The sequence below is a fragment of the Notamacropus eugenii genome, chromosome 3 (genome assembly GCF_028372415.1).
Source record: "Notamacropus eugenii isolate mMacEug1 chromosome 3, mMacEug1.pri_v2, whole genome shotgun sequence".
Taxonomy (NCBI): domain Eukaryota; kingdom Metazoa; phylum Chordata; class Mammalia; order Diprotodontia; family Macropodidae; genus Notamacropus; species Notamacropus eugenii.
In genome coordinates, this window is record NC_092874.1 from 304979201 (window position 1) to 304998960 (window position 19760).

At 51.8% G+C, this 19760-nt stretch overlaps 1 protein-coding gene across 1 annotated transcript; it reads right to left on the reverse strand.

Annotated features, from left to right (window-relative positions):
- Positions 1–8336: 8336 nt before the first annotated feature.
- On the reverse strand, positions 8337–19754 carry CRELD2 (cysteine rich with EGF like domains 2). Its single transcript, XM_072596548.1, has 10 exons — positions 19308–19754; positions 18606–18688; positions 18062–18172; positions 17304–17395; positions 16457–16633; positions 15992–16087; positions 11185–11268; positions 10440–10535; positions 9322–9465; positions 8337–8659 (listed from the first exon to the last, which is right to left on the reverse strand). Exons 1-10 carry the CDS (start codon positions 19479–19481, stop codon positions 8607–8609), a joined length of 1110 nt encoding a protein of 369 aa, XP_072452649.1. The 5' UTR covers positions 19482–19754; the 3' UTR covers positions 8337–8606.
- Between the last annotated feature and the right edge of the window lie 6 nt (positions 19755–19760).

Sequence of the window (19760 nt, forward strand, 5' to 3'; positions counted from 1 at the left end):
GAATGGAGGATGGACCTGAGTGGGCAGAGATTGGAGTCAGGGGACCAAGGTTGTAGATGGCATCAGTGTTTAAAAACAGCAACAACAATACACTTTTTTTTAAGAAAGGAAGAAACCTAAGTAACATGTGATAGATTTCACTCGTCCCTAGACAATCCTCTCCTCATGTTCCTTGTACAAAGAAAGGCTCATGTTTGTTGACATTTATCAAGTTCATAATAAAAATAAAATCGAGGAAGGGCGTGTGCACTCGCGGTAACAATGAGGATAGGCAGTTCCATTGTCCTGGCCGCTCCTGCTGCCTTCCCACATTGTCCTCTCCCCTGGTCGGGGGTGGCGGGGCATTGTCCTCCCCACACAGACTCATCACCCCAGCCCATCTGGCTTTCTGAATTCTTCACGTTGACCCTTCCCCATGGCCCTGTTCCACTTCAGGACAGCTCTGATTCCTAGGAAAGTATCCCCTACTTTGGACCAAAGTTCTCTGTGGCTTCCTTCTCTATCTCTGTCTCTGTGTCTGTCTATCTTTGCATGTCTCTGTCTGTATCTGGTTGTCTCTGTCTCTATGTCTGTCTCTATGTGTCTCTGTCTGTGTGTCTCTATCTCTGTCTCTCTCTTTGTGTGTCTCTGTCTCTTGTCTATCTGTGTCTGTCTGTCTCTGTGTGTCTCTGTCTCTGTCTCTGTGTCTGTCTGTCTCTCTGTCTCTAACTCTGTGTCTCTGTCTCTGTGGGGGAAGGGGTTGTGGGTGTCTGAACACTTTGTTTCTTCTGGTTCTGCCCTCCTGGGCAAGCAGCACCCAGCAAATTCCTCTTCCTTCAAGGAAAGCAGCCCCCACCCCCTTGTTTAAATGTTCTTTTCTCCAGACTAAACATTCCTGGTTCCCTCATCCTCATGTAATCTCTGGTTCAAGTGCTCCCAGGATAGGGATCTCACATCTTCAGAGCCAGCTGCCTTTGGGGCAGCTCTCATGGTTAGAATATTCTTCCTCATGGGAAACTTGGCCTGTCTTTGTGACCTCCTTTCCCCCATTGGATTCTGGGCAGGCCATTCCAGCACTATGAACCTCAGTTTTCTCATTTGTAAAATGGGAATAATAACAGCGTTTACCTCCCCAGACTGTTACAAGAATCAAATGCTGCACATGTGTGAAGGACTTGGCAAACTTGAAAGCCTCTCTGGATGACTACTAGTCCTGTTTTCCTGCTCCACCGTGGGCTTCGTTGGGCATGGGGTGGAGGTGGGAAAAGAGGTACAAGATTAGGACCAGGGCACCGAGGGGGATGGTGCTAGGTTGGGGATCGCTAAGTGCACAAAATCACAGACTTTCAGCATTGGGATGGCATTGGGACTGGGGTCTTCTCTCTGCCTGAAGACCTCCAAGGATGGGACATCCTGTTGCTCCCCTCCATCTCCCAACCCCAGCCAGAGCCACTGTTGGACAACTCTTGGGTCCGGAGCTGTCCCAGGAGCCCCACTGCAGGGCAGTGGTCCACTCTGATTGCCCTTCCCTCCCCTTCGTGGGAGAGGAGGAATGTTGCAAAGGAATTCAACCTTGAATCCAAGGGCCAGGTCATAGACAGAGGAAGGGGATGAGCAGGAGCTCCAGAGGGGCCAGAAAGGATGCACAGACTGAGCTGGGATTGGGGGGCCTGGGCTGCCTCGTTTCCTCTTGTTGGGGAGGTGCCTAGCTTGCATAGAGGACGCTTTGCCCCTCAGGGGCCGCATGCTGGGGATCAGCGGGGGTCCTGGCATTGACAAACCAGCTCCGTGAGCCTCACAAAATGCTCTCTCTCCCAATCTGGTCTTCTGCTCCTGGCCAAGCCAATGGTGCCCTCGTGTGCCCAGCATGGGCACTGCCTCCCTGGGCTCCCAAAGCCGGAGTAGAGCCTGGACTAGGGGCAGAGTATGTGCTCTCCTGAGGCAAGAAGGGGCTTCCGAGGCCAGCAACTCCAGGCCCCTCTTTTTACAGAAGACGACCCTGGGGCCCAGAGAGCCAAGTTCAAGGGACCCTGGGATCATCCATTTTCAGAAACCCATCCTGGGCTCTGAACAATATGCTTCTGTTAGGACTGTAGATTTAGCGCTGGAAGGGACTTCAGAGGCCTGCTAGCCCAACAATCTACTGTTACAAAGAAGGCAGTGAAGCTACAGAGGAAGAAAGGACTTGCCCAAGGTAGTGTGTGGGAGAGCCGGGATCTGAACCCAGATCCTCTGATTCCCAATTCAGTGTTAGCCTTCTGTGCCCTGTGTGTCTGGATTTCTTTCTTTCTTTTTTAAATACTTTATTTTTCCCAATTACATGAAAAACAATTTTAACATTTGTCTTTTTTAAGTTTTGAGTTCCAAATTCTGTATCTTCCTGCCTTTCCCCTCTCTGAGACAGTAAGCAGTCTAATATAGGTTATACATGTGCAGTCATGTAAAACATTCCCATCAGTCCTCTTGTGCAAGATAACTGAGAGAGCGAGAGCGAGAGCGAGAGCGAGAGCGAGAGAGAGAGAGAGAGAGAGAGAGAGAGAGAGAGAGAGAGAGAGAGAGAACAATGTGCTTCTGCATTCAGATGTCATCTGGAGGTGGACAACATATTTCATCCATTGGGATTGTCTGGAATCACATTACTGAAAATAGCTAAGTTATTCATAGTAGATCATCTTACAATGCTGTTGTTACTCTGTACTCTGTTTTCCTGGTTCTTTTCACTTCACTTTGTGGCAGTTCATGCTTTCCAGGTTTTTCTAAAATCATCCGGCTTGTCCTTTCTTATAGCACAATAATATTCCATTACAATCATATACCACAATTTGTTTAGCCATTTCCTAATAGATGGGCATCCTCTCAATTTCCAATTCTTTGCTGCCACAAAAATAGATGTTATAAATATTTTGTACACATAGGTCCTCCCCTTCCCCTTTCACAAAAATCTCTTTGGGGACCTAGTAGTGGTATGAATAGTTTGGTTGCCCTTTGGGCTTAGTTCCAAATTACTCTCCAGAATGGTTGGACCAGTCCACAACTCCACCAACATTGCATTAGTGTCCCTGCTTTTCCACATCCCCTCCAACCTTTATCATTTTCCGTTTTTGTCATATTAGTCAGTCTCATAGGTGTGAGGCAGTACCTCAGAGGTGTTTTAATTTGCATTTTTCTAATCAATAGTGATTTAGAGTCTTTTTATGACTATTGATAACTTTGATTTCTTTGTCTGAAAACTGCTTGTTCATATCCTTTGATCATTTTATCAGTTGGGGAATGGCTTGTATTCCTATAAATCTGACTCAGTTCTCTCTATATTTATAGATAGTATATATTATCTATATATAAATCAGGCCTTTAACTTGCTGTAAAAAAAAAAAATTCCCCAGTTTTGTTTTTCCTCTAATTTTGGTTGCATTGGTTTTGTTTGTGCAAAAATGTTAATTTTATGTAATCAAAATCATTCATTTTATATTTCATAACACTATCTCTTATTTGGTCCTAAATTCTTCCTTTCTCCATAGATCTGACAGGTAAACTCCTAATGTACTTGCTCTCCTAATGTACTTATGGCATCACCCATTATGTCTAAATCATGCATTTCTGCCATACTCGTTTTCTAGTTTCCCAGCAGATTTTTGTCAAATAATGAGTTTTTGTCCCAGAAGCTTGGGTTCTGGGTTGCAAACTGTCCCCAAGCCAAAGATTGGTGAAGGAAAGAAGAGAGAGAAGGGTCGGGGAGCAGAGAAGTCTCAGAACAAGACTTTGCGGGACCTTGAATGCCAAGATGAGGCATGTGGGTTTATTCTGTAGCTGAGAGTGAGTCATTCAGTGTCTAAACAAGGGAATGATCTGATCCCAGCCAGATTTTAGGCAGATGACTCAGACAGCAATGCCAGCATCAGAGTGACCAGTCAAGAAGCTGGTCAGAGAGGTGGCCAAAGTGGGCTCTGTGATCCACTGCCCAAAGGACATGGGATCAATCAAAGGGTAAGAAGATGAGTCAAGAAGTGCCAGATTATTGGCTAAGCGCTAGATTACAAAAAAGTCAAAAATGGCCCTCACCCCAAGGATCGAACACTAGTCAATCGTTGGACTCATCGCCGACTCCTGCCTCTTGTACCCCAACTTCCCTCCCTCTGCTCCAGGCAGTTGTGACCTGTTACTGAGAGCACTCCCACCCCCTGCTTTGCCCCATGGAGAGGGAGTGGGGGGACTTGGTACTCCAGGATAGGAACCAGTGAGTAAAGAACCTCCCACGCCCTTCTGACTTGGGTTGGACAAGTCTCACAATCACACATGTATATAAATTGATGACTAAATGAATATGCATATATTGGGATATCTACTCAAAAACTTTTGTTGACAGGACTCGAGGAAGTTTGGAGCCCTCTGGACCTGGTGACTCTTCCTCTCCCCAGTAGAACACTTTTCTTGAGAAGAGGGCCGGCTTTATTTCTGTCTGTAGCCTCAGTACTTAACACACTCCATGAATGCTTATTGGTTAATTAATTGATGAAAAAAAAAAAAGAATGAGGGACATGTTCTGACCAGGGTTTTTTTCTCTTTTTTCTTTTCCCAGTATTGGGGAGGAGAGGTAAGAGAGAGCTTGGGATGTAATACTTGTGAATTAAAACAACAAAGGCCTGAACAACTTTACTCAAATCAATGTGCATTTATTTAACACCTACTATTTTCAAGAACACAAAAATAGATGCTCTATAGACCCTGCTATTGAGAAATTTACAATCCAATCATTGCCCATCGAAGCCCATCTCAAGAGTAAAGAGTGAGACCCTGTCTGCACAAGACTTGGGCTGAGGAGAGGGCTTCTAGGTCAGAGCAGGGAAATCTGGAGGTGAGAGGAGGTCGAGAGGAAAGAGCAGGGATCAGACCAGAAGTTCCAAGGGGGTGGGCAGGGCTCCTGCAGAAGGTGGGAGCTGGGGAGGGGGAGGAAGAGGGAAGGGACAAGCATTGAGAGAGAGACAGGCTGAACTGAGTGACCCATGATTCTGGTTTTGTGACTTGCACGAGATCATTAGGCCTCTCCTCTGGCCAGTCTACCTAGGCCAGGAGCCACTTAAGAGGGTCAAGCATCCTCCCCAGAGGATCTAGCATCCCCAGGCCTTGAGGATCTCTCCCCACACCCACTGGGGTCTCCTTGCCTACTGACTCCTCCCCATCATACTCCCCAGGGATTTGGAGGTCAAAGTTCCACTGCTGCTCCACGGAAGCCCAGGGATTAGGCGCCCCTCTTTCCTGATGCAGCCGCACCTGACCTCTGTGCTCCGTGTGGCGCTAGCAGGCCTAGGGATCCCAACTACAGCTTTCACAAGCTGACCCAGGGTCAGGGGGAAGCTGGGGGCCTCTGGCTAGAATGAGATCCTGAGCCTTCCCCAATCCAACTCTGCTCAGCTAGGGTCTCCAGCCAGGGTCTGTCTGGGGATGGTCCAGGATCCTTCCCCCAGTGGATCCAAAGTCCTCTTCTTCCTCAGGTTCTTCCCCACTCCTGGCCCCTCAGCAGAAAGAGGCCTGAGATCTAGATGGCCAAGTTCCAGCTCTGCTGGGGCCTGGGTCTGCTGAGGCCCAGCTCTGAGCTGGGGCCATTACAGGACACAAGCCTTCCTTATGGTCCTTGTGAAATCACCAAGAGCACATAAAGCTGACTCGTGGCCTTCCAATGTGGAATGAAGTCAGCTCATAAAACAACCTCTCATTTAAGGCCAATTAAGCTGTTATTTTTACAGAAAAATTGAATCTCAGCATGGGATAGCCCCTCAGGGCCTCAGGTCCAAACCACATCAGACCTAGAATGCCCCTGTACTGCCACCCAAAAATGTGGCCATCTAGCCCTTGCCTGAAACCCCCCAGTGATGGGAAGCCCACAAACTTCAGACAGCCAGAGGCCTCTACTTTGGGGACTTGCTGTGAAGGTTTTCCTGGCACCCACACTGTCTTCCTCTCTGCAACTACCTCCCTTCCCCTTTGGCTCCTAGTTCAGGGCCCTGGGGCCAAGCAGAAAATCTGTCTAATTTCTGGTCCACGTGACTGCCCTTCAGACACTCGAACCCAGCTCGCATGCCTCATCTGAGTCTTCCCTTCTCCAAGCTAGGCATCCCCAGTTCATCCATCCACTCTTCATGGGCCATGGACTCCAGGATTTTCACCCCTGGCTGCTTCTCGGAGCTGGATGATTTCTAGTTTATCAACACCCCCACACAGGTCCACTGCTCCAGACTGGACTCCTCACAGCAAAGGGCAGGAGGCCCAGTACTGGGACAGCTATGGACACAATGACTCTTCTAAGAGAGAGAGAGAGAGAGAGAGAGAGAGAGAGAGAGAGAGAGAGAGAGAGAGAGAGAGAGAGAGAGACAGGGAAGGAGGAAGAAAGAGACAAGAGGGAGACTGACTGAGAGGGAGGAAGGAGAGAAGAGACAGATACAGAGAGAAAAACAAAGGGGGGTAGAGAGACAGACAGAAAACAAAGCGGGGAGAGAAAGAGAGAGGCAGAGACAGAGAAGGAGAAAGAGAGACAGAGAAAGAGGTGTGTGTTCCTCTTTCATTGCCGAAGAAGACCATGCCATCAGAGAAATAATGACATGATTTGCACTTGACTTTCTTTTGAGTGAGGGAGGGCTGTGCAAGTCACCAGCCTCACTTCTCCTCCAGAGCCATCTGAATCCAGTGACCAGATATTCATCAGAATGACTGGAGATGGCCCAGGATGAGGCAGTTGGGGTTAAGTGACTTGTTGAAGGTCACACAGCTAGTGAGTGTCAAGTGTCTGAGGTGAGATTTGAACTCAGGTCCTCCTGACTCCTGCTCTATCCATTACACCACCTAGCTGCCCTGACGGAGAAAGATAAACAAAGGGAGAAGACACACACACAGACAGAGAGAGAAGAGAGAGAGAGAGAGAGAGAGAGAGAGAGAGAGAGAGAGAGAGAGAGAGAGAGAGACTGAACATCCAATACTTAGCATAGCACCTAACAAATAGTAAGTACTTGATAGAGATTGTGTGTATGTGTGTGTTGGCTGCCACTCTGCACTACTGACCCTGCGCTGAGCCCGCAGGTCACTATGCTTCCTCATCTTATGCTCTGTTCAAATTCAATGTGCCCACGTTTCCCATCCTCAAAAACTCTTCTCTTGTGGCCCCTTCTTTGGATGGGTTGGCTTCTACTTGAACTTTCATTTTAAGGGGAATCCCCAGGTCACCTTTGTCAATGGCTGATTCCTCAACAGAAAACTGGTCAAAGGATCTGAACAGTTATCGAAACATGATTAACTATTCACAACTATATGAAAGAATGCTCCAAAGTCCTAATAAAAAGAGAAATACAAAACAAAACCACCCCAAATATTTACCGTACACCCTACGAACTAGCAAAAATGGCAAAAGATCAGAACAGCCAATGTTGGAGGAGTTGTGGGAAGATGGGCACACTGCACATTGTTGGTGGAGGAAAGTCATTTTGTGAAGTACTTTGGAATCATGTAAAGAAAGTGACTGGAAAGTCCACACCCTTTGACCCAGAGTCTGTTACTGGGTTTGTACCTTAAGGAAGCCTTCAATAAAAGTCCCTGTAAACACCAAAATATTTATAGTTGCACTTTTTGTCATATCAATGAATTGGAAACAAAAGATCCCCATTGATTGGGCAATCACTAAGTGATTATGATAAATACATGTAACGGAATATTTCTGTGCTGCAAGAAACGATGACTGTGAGGAGTAGAGAAGCCCAAGAGTTCTGTGAACTAAATCAAAAGGGATGGAATGAAATCATAGACCAAGAGAGATGAGAAGACGCCTCCAGCCCAGTACTTCAGGGCAGTGGAAGCTGCCCATACACTGAACAGGTTTCTAGGCTGTTTCGGTGATCGCTGATGCTGATTTTTCTTCTCTTTTTGTCTTTAAAAGGTATTATTTGTTATACAAATGCCTCTCTGGGAGGGAGAGAGGAAGAGATACTAGAGAAAATTATGATGCAATAAAAAAAAAAATCAATAAAAATTTATTTCAAAAAAAGTTACGGACTGGTATCTGTTTATAGTGAAGGACCTAAAAACCTACTGCTCTAACAGCCCATCAAAGACCCTAATGGCAAATCTGAAGGAAAAAATGTAAATTTACATCAAGAACCAAGTTATTTATTTATTCACGGGGGAGCAGGGGGTGGAGGGGCACCAAATCGCCCAATGAGGCACTCAGCATCATCGGCTCACCTTCTTCCCAAGAAGTCGACATTCCCATGGAAGAGAGGCCCAAAGTGAATTCCATATAGAGACCTTTCTTTAAAAAATCTGGAATTTGGGTTTGTGCTTGTTTGAGCTTTAATGAGTAAACACACTTAACCCTCTTCTCGTCCACCTTCCACAGTCAGTTTTATTACAAAGAATGGTATCAAAATATATGACAATATAGTTTCTTTATGAACAAGAGAGCTTTTGCAGAGGCCCATCGACGAGGAGTGGTCTCTCCCCAAGTTAGGCAGGTGGTTGTTCGGCACGTGGAGGCGGTCTGGACGCAGCTGGTTGTTAAGACTTCTGGGGGATTTCCATGAAGGGCAGAGTTTCGGTGTGAATAATTTAAGTGAACACTCAGATAGCGGGATAGTGGAGGAGGTAGATCACAGGTCTTCATGTGGTGAAGGTTTTGGAGTTTCCTTTGTCTCTTCATTTTCTGTCAAAAGCAAACACCCATCAGCTGTGAGCAGCTGACTTGTGAAAATGAGGACAGACCAGGGACGGGGTCAGGGAAATCTGAGCTGTCTGGGTCCTTGCCCCGACTGCCCACACAAGCAGTCACCTCACCACTGTGGCCTGCCAGGGGCTCTCCTTGTGTTCTTGTGTCAGAGCCAGAAGGAACCTGGGGAGTCAGTGGAGGGTCACAGGGCAAGTGACCATTCTGGAGCATGCCCCGAAGCTGCCATCTGAGGGTAGTGCCTGGCCTCTGGCTTCCAGACCTGGCTGCCTTTCTGTATTGCCACTCCACCTGCTCCTGCCACCAATGTGGCCTCTTCCGCTGTCCTCCCCCTGGGTCCCAGGACTGAGTTTATTTCCTGAACCTCTTTGGGGCAGGGCCCATCCTCTCTGGCCCCTCTGTAGCTGCTGCACCCCAGTCCTTCCTTAGGACCAGTTATTGTGCAGGTGACACAGAGAGGGTCAGGAGCCAAAGGCCACAGAGGGGGCACACATCCCAACCCCACTGCCCACAGTCTCCCTCCTGCCTCCTTGGTCCTGGCCTCAAAGACTCTCCCCACTTTTGAACAATGACCACACACATGCCCAAGGAAACAAAGTAGTCTCTCCCCAGAGTCTTCTGTGGGGAAGGGTGCTCCTCACCTTGGGCCTCCTCGGTGGGCACACAGGTGCCATCCCTCTCCTGGAAGCCTTCAGCACAGGCACAGACATAGCTGCCTGGGGTGTTGAAGCATTTCTGGTGCTCATGTAAACAAGCCTTCTCTGGGAGGGAACACTCGTCTAGATCTGTGGAAGGGATGGCCAAGCGCCCTCGTTAACAGTGAGTGTGCATCTGGGCCTTGTTGGGGCTCAGGGCCAGGGGCCCAGCCCTAGGATTCTCGCATACACGGCCCAGGCCAGTGGCACTTTGAGGATGGAAACCATTGGCCCCACTAGAGAAGGGGGCACAGGTAGGAGGCAAAGGCTTCTCTGCTCCTTCCTGTGAGCTTGGCATGGAGTGGGAGGGCAAGGGGGCCGGATGCAAAACAAGTAACTGCACAGCGGTGGGGAGTGGATGATAGGAAGGCCAACGTTGGATTCCGTGTTTAAAACAAAATGGGCTGAATCGAAGCTGGTGCAAGCACTGGGCTCTAGACAATTCTCGGGTCTAAGCTTCAGAGGAGGAACCTTCTGCATGGGTAGGAGGTGCTTGCTCACTGGGAGCCCCCAGTACTGACACGGCCCCAAGGCTCCCCTTGGTTTTATAGATGAAAGGCAGGGCCTTGCCCATTCTTGATTTCCAAAGAGCAGCTCATGGGGCAAGGCAGGTTGGCTTCATTAAGGAAGGTGGCACCCCTACAGCCCCAGGACCCCTCAGCAAACAGCACCAAGAGGACGTCATGATGAGTGACCACCTAGATGAGCAAAGCACTGAGGAAGCTGACCTCTGTGTCGTGGGAAAAGTCACCGAAGGTCCTGGCAAAGGGACTGAAACATGCGTCCCCCTTCAGACCAGAGGCGGGGAGGGGAGGCTGCCGGGACAGACTACTGTATACATCGCCAGACATGCTCTCGCCACTGTTTTTCTTTGTCATAAGAGGGGTTCAGTGGGGAGGGGGCAGGGCTATTTAAGGACCAAAGGCACCAATACTTTTTTTTTCTTTCAGAGTCACTCTGGGTGGGAGGTCCGCCCCACTCCAGAGGCTGCTGTGGGAGATGTCAGTGACTGTCACGGGGTGATCTTGAGGACAGAGGAGCACGCAGGGACAGGTCCCACTCACCTCGACATGCGCCGTCTTCCTGCGCGTAACCGGCTGTGCAGCTTATACAATGCGCTGGACCCTCTCCCACACACCCCAAACAGCTGGAATCACACTCTGGGAATAAAGCAAAAACCCGCATTTGGGGATGCTGGCACCCGGTCTCAGGGCCTGATAATCTCAGTTTCCACTTAAGCCAAGTGAGGAGCAAAGCAGGTCCATGCAGCGCCAATGATCAGTGTGAGGACCTGGCTTCAAGTCTCGGCTCTCTACCTAGGGAATCCTGGGTAAGTCCCAGTTTGGGGCTGAGGGCCCTCCCAGCCCTAGACCCACTCAACTAGAAAAGTCCAAAAAAGATCAGCCCCTCTCCTCACCGCATCTATGGAAGCCTGGGCAGCTGCTGGCTAATCATTTATGAAGACTCTTTTTCCCAGACTGTAACACTTATTTCCTGAATTTTAAACATTGTGCCCTTTTTTTTGGGGGGGGGGGGGGAGGCGTTGATTCATGTAAAACACTTGCGCATGCCAGGTGGCTTGCTGTCAAAGGGACTTTCTATAAAGATGCGTAAACTTCACTTCCTCCAGGGGAGCCGGGCCCTGGGTCCCTGCCTCCTGACTCTCCGCCACCTTTTGGATTCTGTCCTGTCATGTTTCCATCCTCGAAGTGCCGAAGGACAGGAACATGAGCCTAATGGAGGAGGGTTCTAGGCCCCAGAGGCCTCCTGTTTTTGCAAGAACCACCTGGACCCCGAAGGGAGGCAAACCTTTGCAGGAGAATGAGCCATTGTTGTTGAGACAATAGAAGCCCTCATCACAAGGTGGGGTCTCTGCTGCACACTCGTCCACATCTGAAATAAGACAGGGCATCTATGATTAGGGCTGGCCTCCCCAGCACTCCCCACAGGCTGCAGACAGGGTTCCTGTGGCCCGGGACCATCCCCTAGCCCTCTGTTCTCCCAAGATAACCCCCAGGGTGTCTGAAACATGGGGGCTGTGTTGCTGGAAGTCAACGGGGGAGCCCAGGGCTTCTGGGAGTCGGGGAGCAGGTGTGGGGTTCATCTTTAGTCCCCTGCCTGAGGGTGCCTGCTCTGTGGGTCCTGGTCAGGTCAAATGCCACACATTTTACATCCCAAGTCATCTCCAGTGACTTGGGGCTCCCAAAGAGGGAAGGAAGCAGCCTAGCAGAGGGGTCTGAGCCCTAAATGAAAGTGGGAAGCCTAGGTTCTCATGAGGCACCATGTCCTGTAGGCACAGACAGTTCTCACTGGGGTATCCTTGGACCAGACTCCAGACATAAAGTAAAAGCAATCCCCTGCTGGCACCATTGTCAGATTCAAAGGAGATAAGGTATAGAAAGTGCCCTGAAAACCTGAAAGGGCTGTGTTCATATCAGTTGTCCCTATTAGGGGAGTCACAGGAGCAACGGTTTCCTCCAATTGGCTTTGATGAGAAGAGTTTCCAGGTTTTTTTAGTACCAGCTGCCTCCCCCATCTCCCACTAGTCACACCCCAGAGTCATGACCCAAGCAGCAGCAAGGAGTGGCCCAGCCCCATGGAAATCCACTCTCAAAGCAAGTTAGGATTCTTAGATGTAACCTAGACCAACCCAGAACTGAGCAAGAACCCCTTCTCCATCATTCTCAGAAAATGCTGGTCTAGTCTGTGCTTGAAGACTTACAGTGACGGGGAACTCACTCCCTGAAACAGCAGCCCATTCCAGCTGTTGGCAAGTTTTCCCTTTGGTCAAGCTCAGATCTACCCACTGCTTGTCTTAGGGCCAAGAACAACAAAAGGAATCTACATTCTACGTATGAGCCAGCACCTAGCTGTCAGGTCACTTGGCCCAGGGGAGCTATGTCCTCGGGCACTGAGAGCCCCCATCAGTGACCTGAAAGAACACAGGACAGCTCTGAAAGTGACGCGCTGCACTATGTGCCTTTCCAAAAGGGAGCTGTGAATGAGACTACCCTTCACATATGGTCCTCCTCCTCTGCTGTTTGTATATGGACCATGCTTGTAAATGTATGATATCAAACATTTTAGACTTTAAAAAGTCCACAGAGAATAGGACAGGAGAAGGCAGAATACTGGCGAGAGTCTTGAAAGGCAAGGGACGGTGGCAAGTGAACACCTGGAAAATCCAGGAGGAAGCGCCCACCAAGCACAAGGCTGGCTGCACCAAGGACTCATCAGGCCAGACTAGCCTCATTTCCTTTTGTGACAGTGTGACCAAGCTGACCTCGATCGAAGGAAGGGAGGGGGCCGAAGGATTTACCTAGATTTGGGCAGAAGGCTGCAGAAAGTAGCCATGCTGTGCCATTTCCATGGGAAAGCTGGAGAGATGTGGGCCAAACTTTCGTGTAATAAGATGGATGAATTCATGACTGACTGAAGGACTAGACCCAAGAGGGAGTTCGTTAGAGGTCTGCAGGGATTGGAATCTTCTGTTACCACCAAAGTGATCTTGGGCAAGTCACATAAGGTCTCAGTGCCTCCCTCTGTGCCTTCACCTGTAAAGTGAAGGGTCCAGGGAGCTGTACCTGCCCCCCCACCTTTTCCAAGGCTGTCAGGGGCTTGGACAAAGCCATGGGGAGGGAGCAGAATCCCCATCAAACCTGGAGGTTTGCTTGCTCACATGACAGATCACACAGCAGAGAACTACAAAGGCCTTGACCAACCCCAAACTGGGCTGAATGTCCTGTGACACAATTCAGCAGGGAAAAATGGCTTCGGGCTTCCCCAGCCCAAAACAAAGGAGGGCATGGTGGGCAGCAGCCTGTCTGGAAATTTTGGGGGCTCATCTCCAGTGAGCTCAGCAGGTGCTAGCAGCCAAGAGCATCCAAGAGGAGGAGGGCAATGGTCCCTGGACTCTGGCCTGGTTGGCTGCAATTGGAGGGCGCCAGGATTCCAGAGGAGAGGCCTAGGGAAGATGGGGGGACGTGACGTGACAACTGTCCCCAGGGGCTAGCTGGGCTCTCCCGGCCCAAGAGCAGAAGTCTAGGCCTGATGTAAGGAAATGCTTCCTAAGGAGCAGAGTGTGCCAAGGGTGGCTGGGCTTTGTGGGTGGCTGGGCTTTTGTGGGCAGCAAGGGGTCCTGCTCACCGGGCATGGGGCAGAGGGGCCTGGACCCAATGACTGCCAACAATCCTAGTGTCCCCCTCTGAAATTCTGGGATTCCTTGAACACTCTGACTACAAACAACATGAAGGTGGCACAGGCAACTAGGACAGTCCCCAGGCTTTGCCTCTCATGCTCCAGACTCCACATGACACACCGGGCAGACTCCAGGTCAGTTCTCTGGGCGATTCCAAGATCTCCCCCTGGACTCCATTATCCCCTCCAGCCACTGGTCTGCTGCCCTCTGGAGCCCAGGGCCCTGGATTCAAGGCTTGTTTCTGCTCTTTACTCCGTGCATGACTTAGGCCAAGTCACTTATCTGGAAAGGAAGGGGGCTGGACGAGATGCCTTTAGAAGATCTCAGAGTCTTCATATGTGAAATGGGCCTCTCTGGCTGTCTGCTTTCCTGCCCTTCCCAGCAGAATGGAGGTAGAAGCTTCAATGGAGGCCTTGATGGCTCGATGGAAGGAGAACCCTCCAAACCAGAAGGACCCACAAGTTACAGAATAAGCATGTGAGTAGAAAGGAGCCTTTAGACACAGCTACTTAACCCAGAAATGTACTGCCATTTACTGGGAAAACCTGAAGGCTACAGCGTTTGCCAGTGAAGTGGTAGACAAAATGGATGGGGAGGGAAGGAAGGAGGCAGGAAGGGGGGGAGGGGGCCTCCAAGCCATGGCAGCCAGCACCCCCACTAACCCCTGCCTTTGCCCCTCAAACCTACAGCATTCCAAGAAGCCAGGCAGAGGAGACACCTCCCCTCCATCACTGTAGCTCCTCCCTGGCTGGGCCCTTCCTTGTCCATCTCCACCTGGGCAGTCCACAAATGCCCTCAAGGAACTAGGCCTCTCTCACCTCAAGCATCTGATCTTGACTAATAACATCCCTCATGCCAAAGCACCAACCTTATTTCATTTATTGAGCTCCTACTGTATGTGAGGGCTCACATGTAAGTAAGAAACCTCCCCCCAGGAGTCACTGAGTCCTCCTGGGATCATCTGCACATGGAACCCAGAGGGACTGGGTTCGAATCCTGGCTCCACTAGGCACTACCTCTGCATGACAAGAAATGCCACCTGGTCCTCCCCACTCGGGGCCTCCATTTCCTCCTCTGGATGAGGCAGCTCTAAAGCCCTGATTCCTGCACTCACATCTCTGTCTCTCTTGCCCCAGCTCCAGGCCTGCTGGAACCTCTGCTCAACACACCATCAACCAGCAAGCACTTATTAAGCACCTACTGTGTTCCAGGTGCTCTTCTCTATTTCTCCAAGACCTCCTCCTTCATTTCACTCACACACAACCAGGTGCCCAGGCCTTCACTTCCAGTCCCCTCCCTAGTCAGTCCCATTCATGTCCCCCCAGATGCTAGGGAGCCAACATGGCACATCAATGTTTGACCTTGGCATCCACAACTTTCACAACTAAGTCTCTTATTCGGCCATTTGGCATGCCAGTCAAAAATGTCAAACGACTTTCTGTGCTGGTCTATATTCCACCTTCTCCCTTCCCCACACTTTACTGACACCACCCTCCACATCTCCACCCATGGACACTGAAAGGACATCAGTCTCCTCTCCAGGTTCCTCCTTCCATCTGGCCCAGACCTCTGCCCAGCTCATGCCACAGTCCCCTGGAACTGCCCCTCCTCCCCCACCCAGGCCTGTGCCTCCAGGCTGTCCTGACCAGCCTGCTGGGTTCATTTTCCTGGGGCTCACACCTGGCACTCCCACCCTTCAGCCTGGCCCTTCAGTGCCCGAGCTCCTGGCAGGTAGGCCCGGCCCTTGGGCTGCTTTAGATTCAGGCTCCCCAGGACAGTCACCTGGGTGTGTGGCCAGCGCCCCTCCCTCAGAGCAGGGTATAACCCAGGGGCACTGGAATGCCTCACAACCCTGCAGGAACAGCAGGCAATCTCTGGAAGCAGCCCCTCCAGCCGGGCTGGCGGGGATCCTCTCCCCTCCCCCTGCCCGGCCAGAGGCAGTAAGATGTGCCTCATGACTCTGGGACCTGCCTACTCTGAATCTCCCAGAACACAGGCACAATGATGCCTGGATGTCCCCACGGCCCCAGGAGAGCTGGGCTCAGACCAAGGAAGACCCAAGTTCAAATGTGGATGACTCTCATCATTAGGATCGAGCGATAAAGGCAGAACAGCATTTTGCCATTTTGATCTCGTTTGATCCCTACAAGGATCCTGGGAAATAGGGGATGTTATTATTCTCATTCCACAGATGAAGAAACCGAGGCAGGCAAAGCTGAGTGACTTGCCCAGGATCACACAGATAGCACATGCCCAAAGCCAGATTGTAACTCATGTCTTCCTAACTTCAGGCCAAGAGCACAGTGTATTAGCAACATGACCCTGGGCAAGTCACTTCACTGTGGTTGGCCTCAGTTTCCTCGTCTGTAAAATGAGGGATGGGCATGACCCAAGCAAGGCAGCGCTCTCCTAACTCACCTATGCAGGCATCTTCCTCCTGGATCCACCCGACTTCACACTCGCCACAGTCTCTGTGGGATGGGCCAGAGCAGGTCTTACAGGCCTGGTTACACACTGGAAAAGACAGTTTCACAAAGCCCGGCCCCAGTGAGCATCTTATGGGGCATTCGGCTCTCCCGGGGGCAGCAGATGGCATCCTGTACTCTTGACACCTCTGAGTCCCTTCCCTGGAGCACCCAAGATGTCAAAGAACCAGAACCAAGAGATGAGGTCTTGGGAAAACTGTGGGGAGGACAAATATGGTCAGGGGCCAGGCTGGAGCCCAGGCTTGTCTTTATCCCTTGAGGTCTCAAAAAGAGCAAGGGCTTTCCCTTCCCTCCCCTAGTGGGGGCCTTTCTGGCCCCTCATCTTCCTGAAGGTTTGGGGACCCCAGAGAGACCCCATAGAACCCCAGAAGGCCAGTCAGGCCAGATGGACAAGCACCTGTGCAGACGGAGTGGGTGTCGTTCCTCCACGTGCTGAAGTAGCCCTCGACGCAATCCATGCAGAGAGGCCCCGTGTAGCCCAGGTGACACATGCACTTGCCATCCCCGCCACGACTCCCGTCACCGTTGCAATAACCATTTCCACGGCACGGCTGCTTGGACCCCCCGGGACACTCTGGAGTCAGAGGGGAAGCAGTAGGTACTCAGAGGCTGTCCCTGAAGTCCAGCCAGAGGCTGGAGCCCAGGGTGTCCTGGACAGGGTGTCCCTGTGCTTAGTGAGCAGACACATGGTCCCTCAGCCCTCTCTCCCTCCCTCCCTTCCCTACCCCACCCACCACCCTCATCCTCACCCTAAGGGCAGGGGCAGTTCCATTTTCTTCTGTATTCCCAGAACCTCCCTCAATGCTGGGCACACGGAAGGCACTTAGTGCTTCCCGCATGGCAGGCTAGCCAGTGGTCACCTCTACCCAAATCCACTCTGACTAAAGTGACCACTATGAGGCTCAACTTCCCTGTTTGGCATTGGTTAAAAAAAACCAAAGGCCAGAAAAGTCCAATTGACCTGACAAAGGTTAGAACCTTTGTAAAGAGGTGGTCGTAATTCACACATAGATGTGGATAAAGCAAAGGGGAAAAGGGGCCATTTCCCGGCTCATTCATTCATCTCTCACTGACTTATGGAGGGTCTGCAGCATGCCAGGCAAGGCTGTGTGTGTTTGCATGTGTCTGTGTGTGTGCGTGCACAGGCATGCACCTGCGCTCTGAGGCGGCCCACAGCTAACCCCCCAATCTGCCCACACTGAGGCCTCTTTCTACTCGGTCCAGACAAACACTGGTAGACACACCGAGGCAGTCTGGTCCATAGGTTCCGGAAAGGCAGCACACCTCCAGTGTTTCCACACAAAACCACCTAAATAAGTCAGGATGCTTCTTTTTCCTGAGCAACAAGAAACAGGTTTTTATCATTAAGCTGGGTTACATGCTAGGTTCCCTAAAAGAAACACTATTTAACAGTGCATGCTGTAATTCTAACGCACGTGTCAGGTGGGGTCAGCAATGAGGGAGGGCTTCACCACACTGGGGCAGGGAAAGTGGCTCTCAAAAGTGAGCCCAACATGCCAGGGCCAAGCTCTTCCTCATGGGAAACATGTCAGGAGGCCACTACTGCCATGGGCCCTGGCAGGGTCTCAACACCCAAGGCCCAGAGTCCTGGGGTGAAGCCTGGACCCTAGGCTCATCTTCCTCACTCCCTATCCCCTACACAGTCTGGACATGGCTGGTAGTGACAAGTGGTGGGGACAGAGGGATTCCAGGGACGAGGTGGGCAGAGCGATAGCACCCGTCCCTCCCCATTTCACAGATAAGAAAACTAAGGATCCCAGGTGTAAAGGACCCACAAACTCAGGGGTCTTTATGCTTGGCCATGGCCCCTAAAGTGATATTTCTTTCTGTGAAGCAGGTGGTTATCCACACTCCCTCCCTGGTTGAAGGTATCTCCTGGGAGAGAGCCACCAAGAAAGCCCGACCCCAGCAGCTTGTGTCCCATGCCCCCTCCCAGCCCGTCCAGCTGAAGGCTCCAAGAACCAACAAAGCTCAGACTTACTGTTGGAACCACCAGTTCTCAATATGTTCCTCATTATTTTCCACCATGTTGTTACAATCAAAGGCATCGCTCTCACAGAGGTTTTCAACGATTTCTAGAAGACGAATTTCACTGGAATATAAAAACCCCAAGTCAGCACTAGAGGAAATTACAGGCTCCCAGCATCCGCCTGAGAGTGGGGTGGACATGCAGGTAATGGTGATAATGGGGTGGGTGACAAACTCTGCCCCCTGAGGGGGCATCTCTTATCTATCTCCCTAAGGGAAAAAGGAGACAAGACCCAGAATCCTTCTCCTCCACCATCCAAATCATCATTTCTCCAGTCTCGACCTGCGGTGGGCACCATAAAGTGTTCCTCCTGGGCCCAGGGGCTCCCCTGTGAAAGTCTGCTCCCCATCTTTTCTTAAGTTCCATGCAGCAGCAGCCCCTCAAAATGTGACGGAGGCCTTGGGGAGGCCCCCTGGCCAGCCCCCAGTTTGCTCCTTCAGCTGTCTCACTGGCTCTTCCAATTCCAGGGGGAGGGAGGGCCGGGCAGGAGACACACCTAGACTCATATTTGGATAGCGTCTTCTCTTCCCAAGCTGTGTTTCCACCACCAAAATTTTTCTTTTCTGTATTTGCCAATCCCTGCCAAAAGGAAAACGCAAAATGTTCAGTTAATGACATTTTCCTGAGAAGCCAACTCAAGGATCAACTTTACCTAAAAAACTACACGGGGCTTGAAGGAGTCCCTTTGCCCTTCTGTGGCCAGCTGGGCAGTAGGAACCCAGGAAAACTCACTGCCCAGGGGTAGTCAGGGGCGTTTGGCTAATCGGGCCCTCACCCTTCACCCCCTCAGATCTCGAGCTGGCAGGGGCCTCAGAGGCTTCGGGTCCCACCCCACCCTGCGCAAGAGGCCCACGGACACCCTGGCCCCACTGACAACAGCACCTACTGAGCGCCTATCAGGGCCTGGGGGCGGAGGAAGCTCTGGGGTCACAAAGAAAGGGGGACCCCGAGGCTCCAGAGGGTGGCCCAGGAAAGCCGCCGGGGCTGGGGGGGGGGTCCGCCACGGCTTGTGAGTGCGCAGGGGGCGGCCCCCAGCCCTCCCGCTTCCAGGTTCTCCAGCCCCCCGCACAGGCACCAAGTGCTCACTCCCTCCGGCCCCTGACAGCTGGGGAAACAGGCTCGGAGTCCCCGGCGCCAGCCCCCAAAGGAGAGGCCCACCCCAGAAGGGGCCCAGGGCACCGGGCCTCCGCTCCCGCACCTTGTAGAACTGATCCACCAGGTTCCTGCAGACCGTGCACGGCTTGTGGCTGTGCGAGGGGGGCGAGGGGGAGGGGAAGGGGGAGGGGGAGGGGGAGGCTTCGGGCAGGGGCAGCAGGAGCAGGGGCAGCAGCAGGGGCCAGAGGCGCTGCCCCCGGGCACCCGCAGCGCGCATGGCCCGGACCCGGGGGGCAGGACGAGGTCCTGGGGGAGCGGAGGGAGGAGAGAGCGGGGCCGTGCGGGGGCAAGGCGTCCGGGATCAGCACGAGGGATCCCGTGGAAGCGGGGCTCGGGACGGCCGCGGGAGCCGGGGGGAGCCGCGACACGCGAGGCTCCGCCTCCACCCCTGGGCCGGTCCCAGAGCGGACCCGGCTCGGGACCGAGCCTCCGGAGCTCGAGCTCGCGCAGGCGCGGAAAGGGCCCCTAAGGCCCCTCCTTCTTCGCGCGGAAGCCG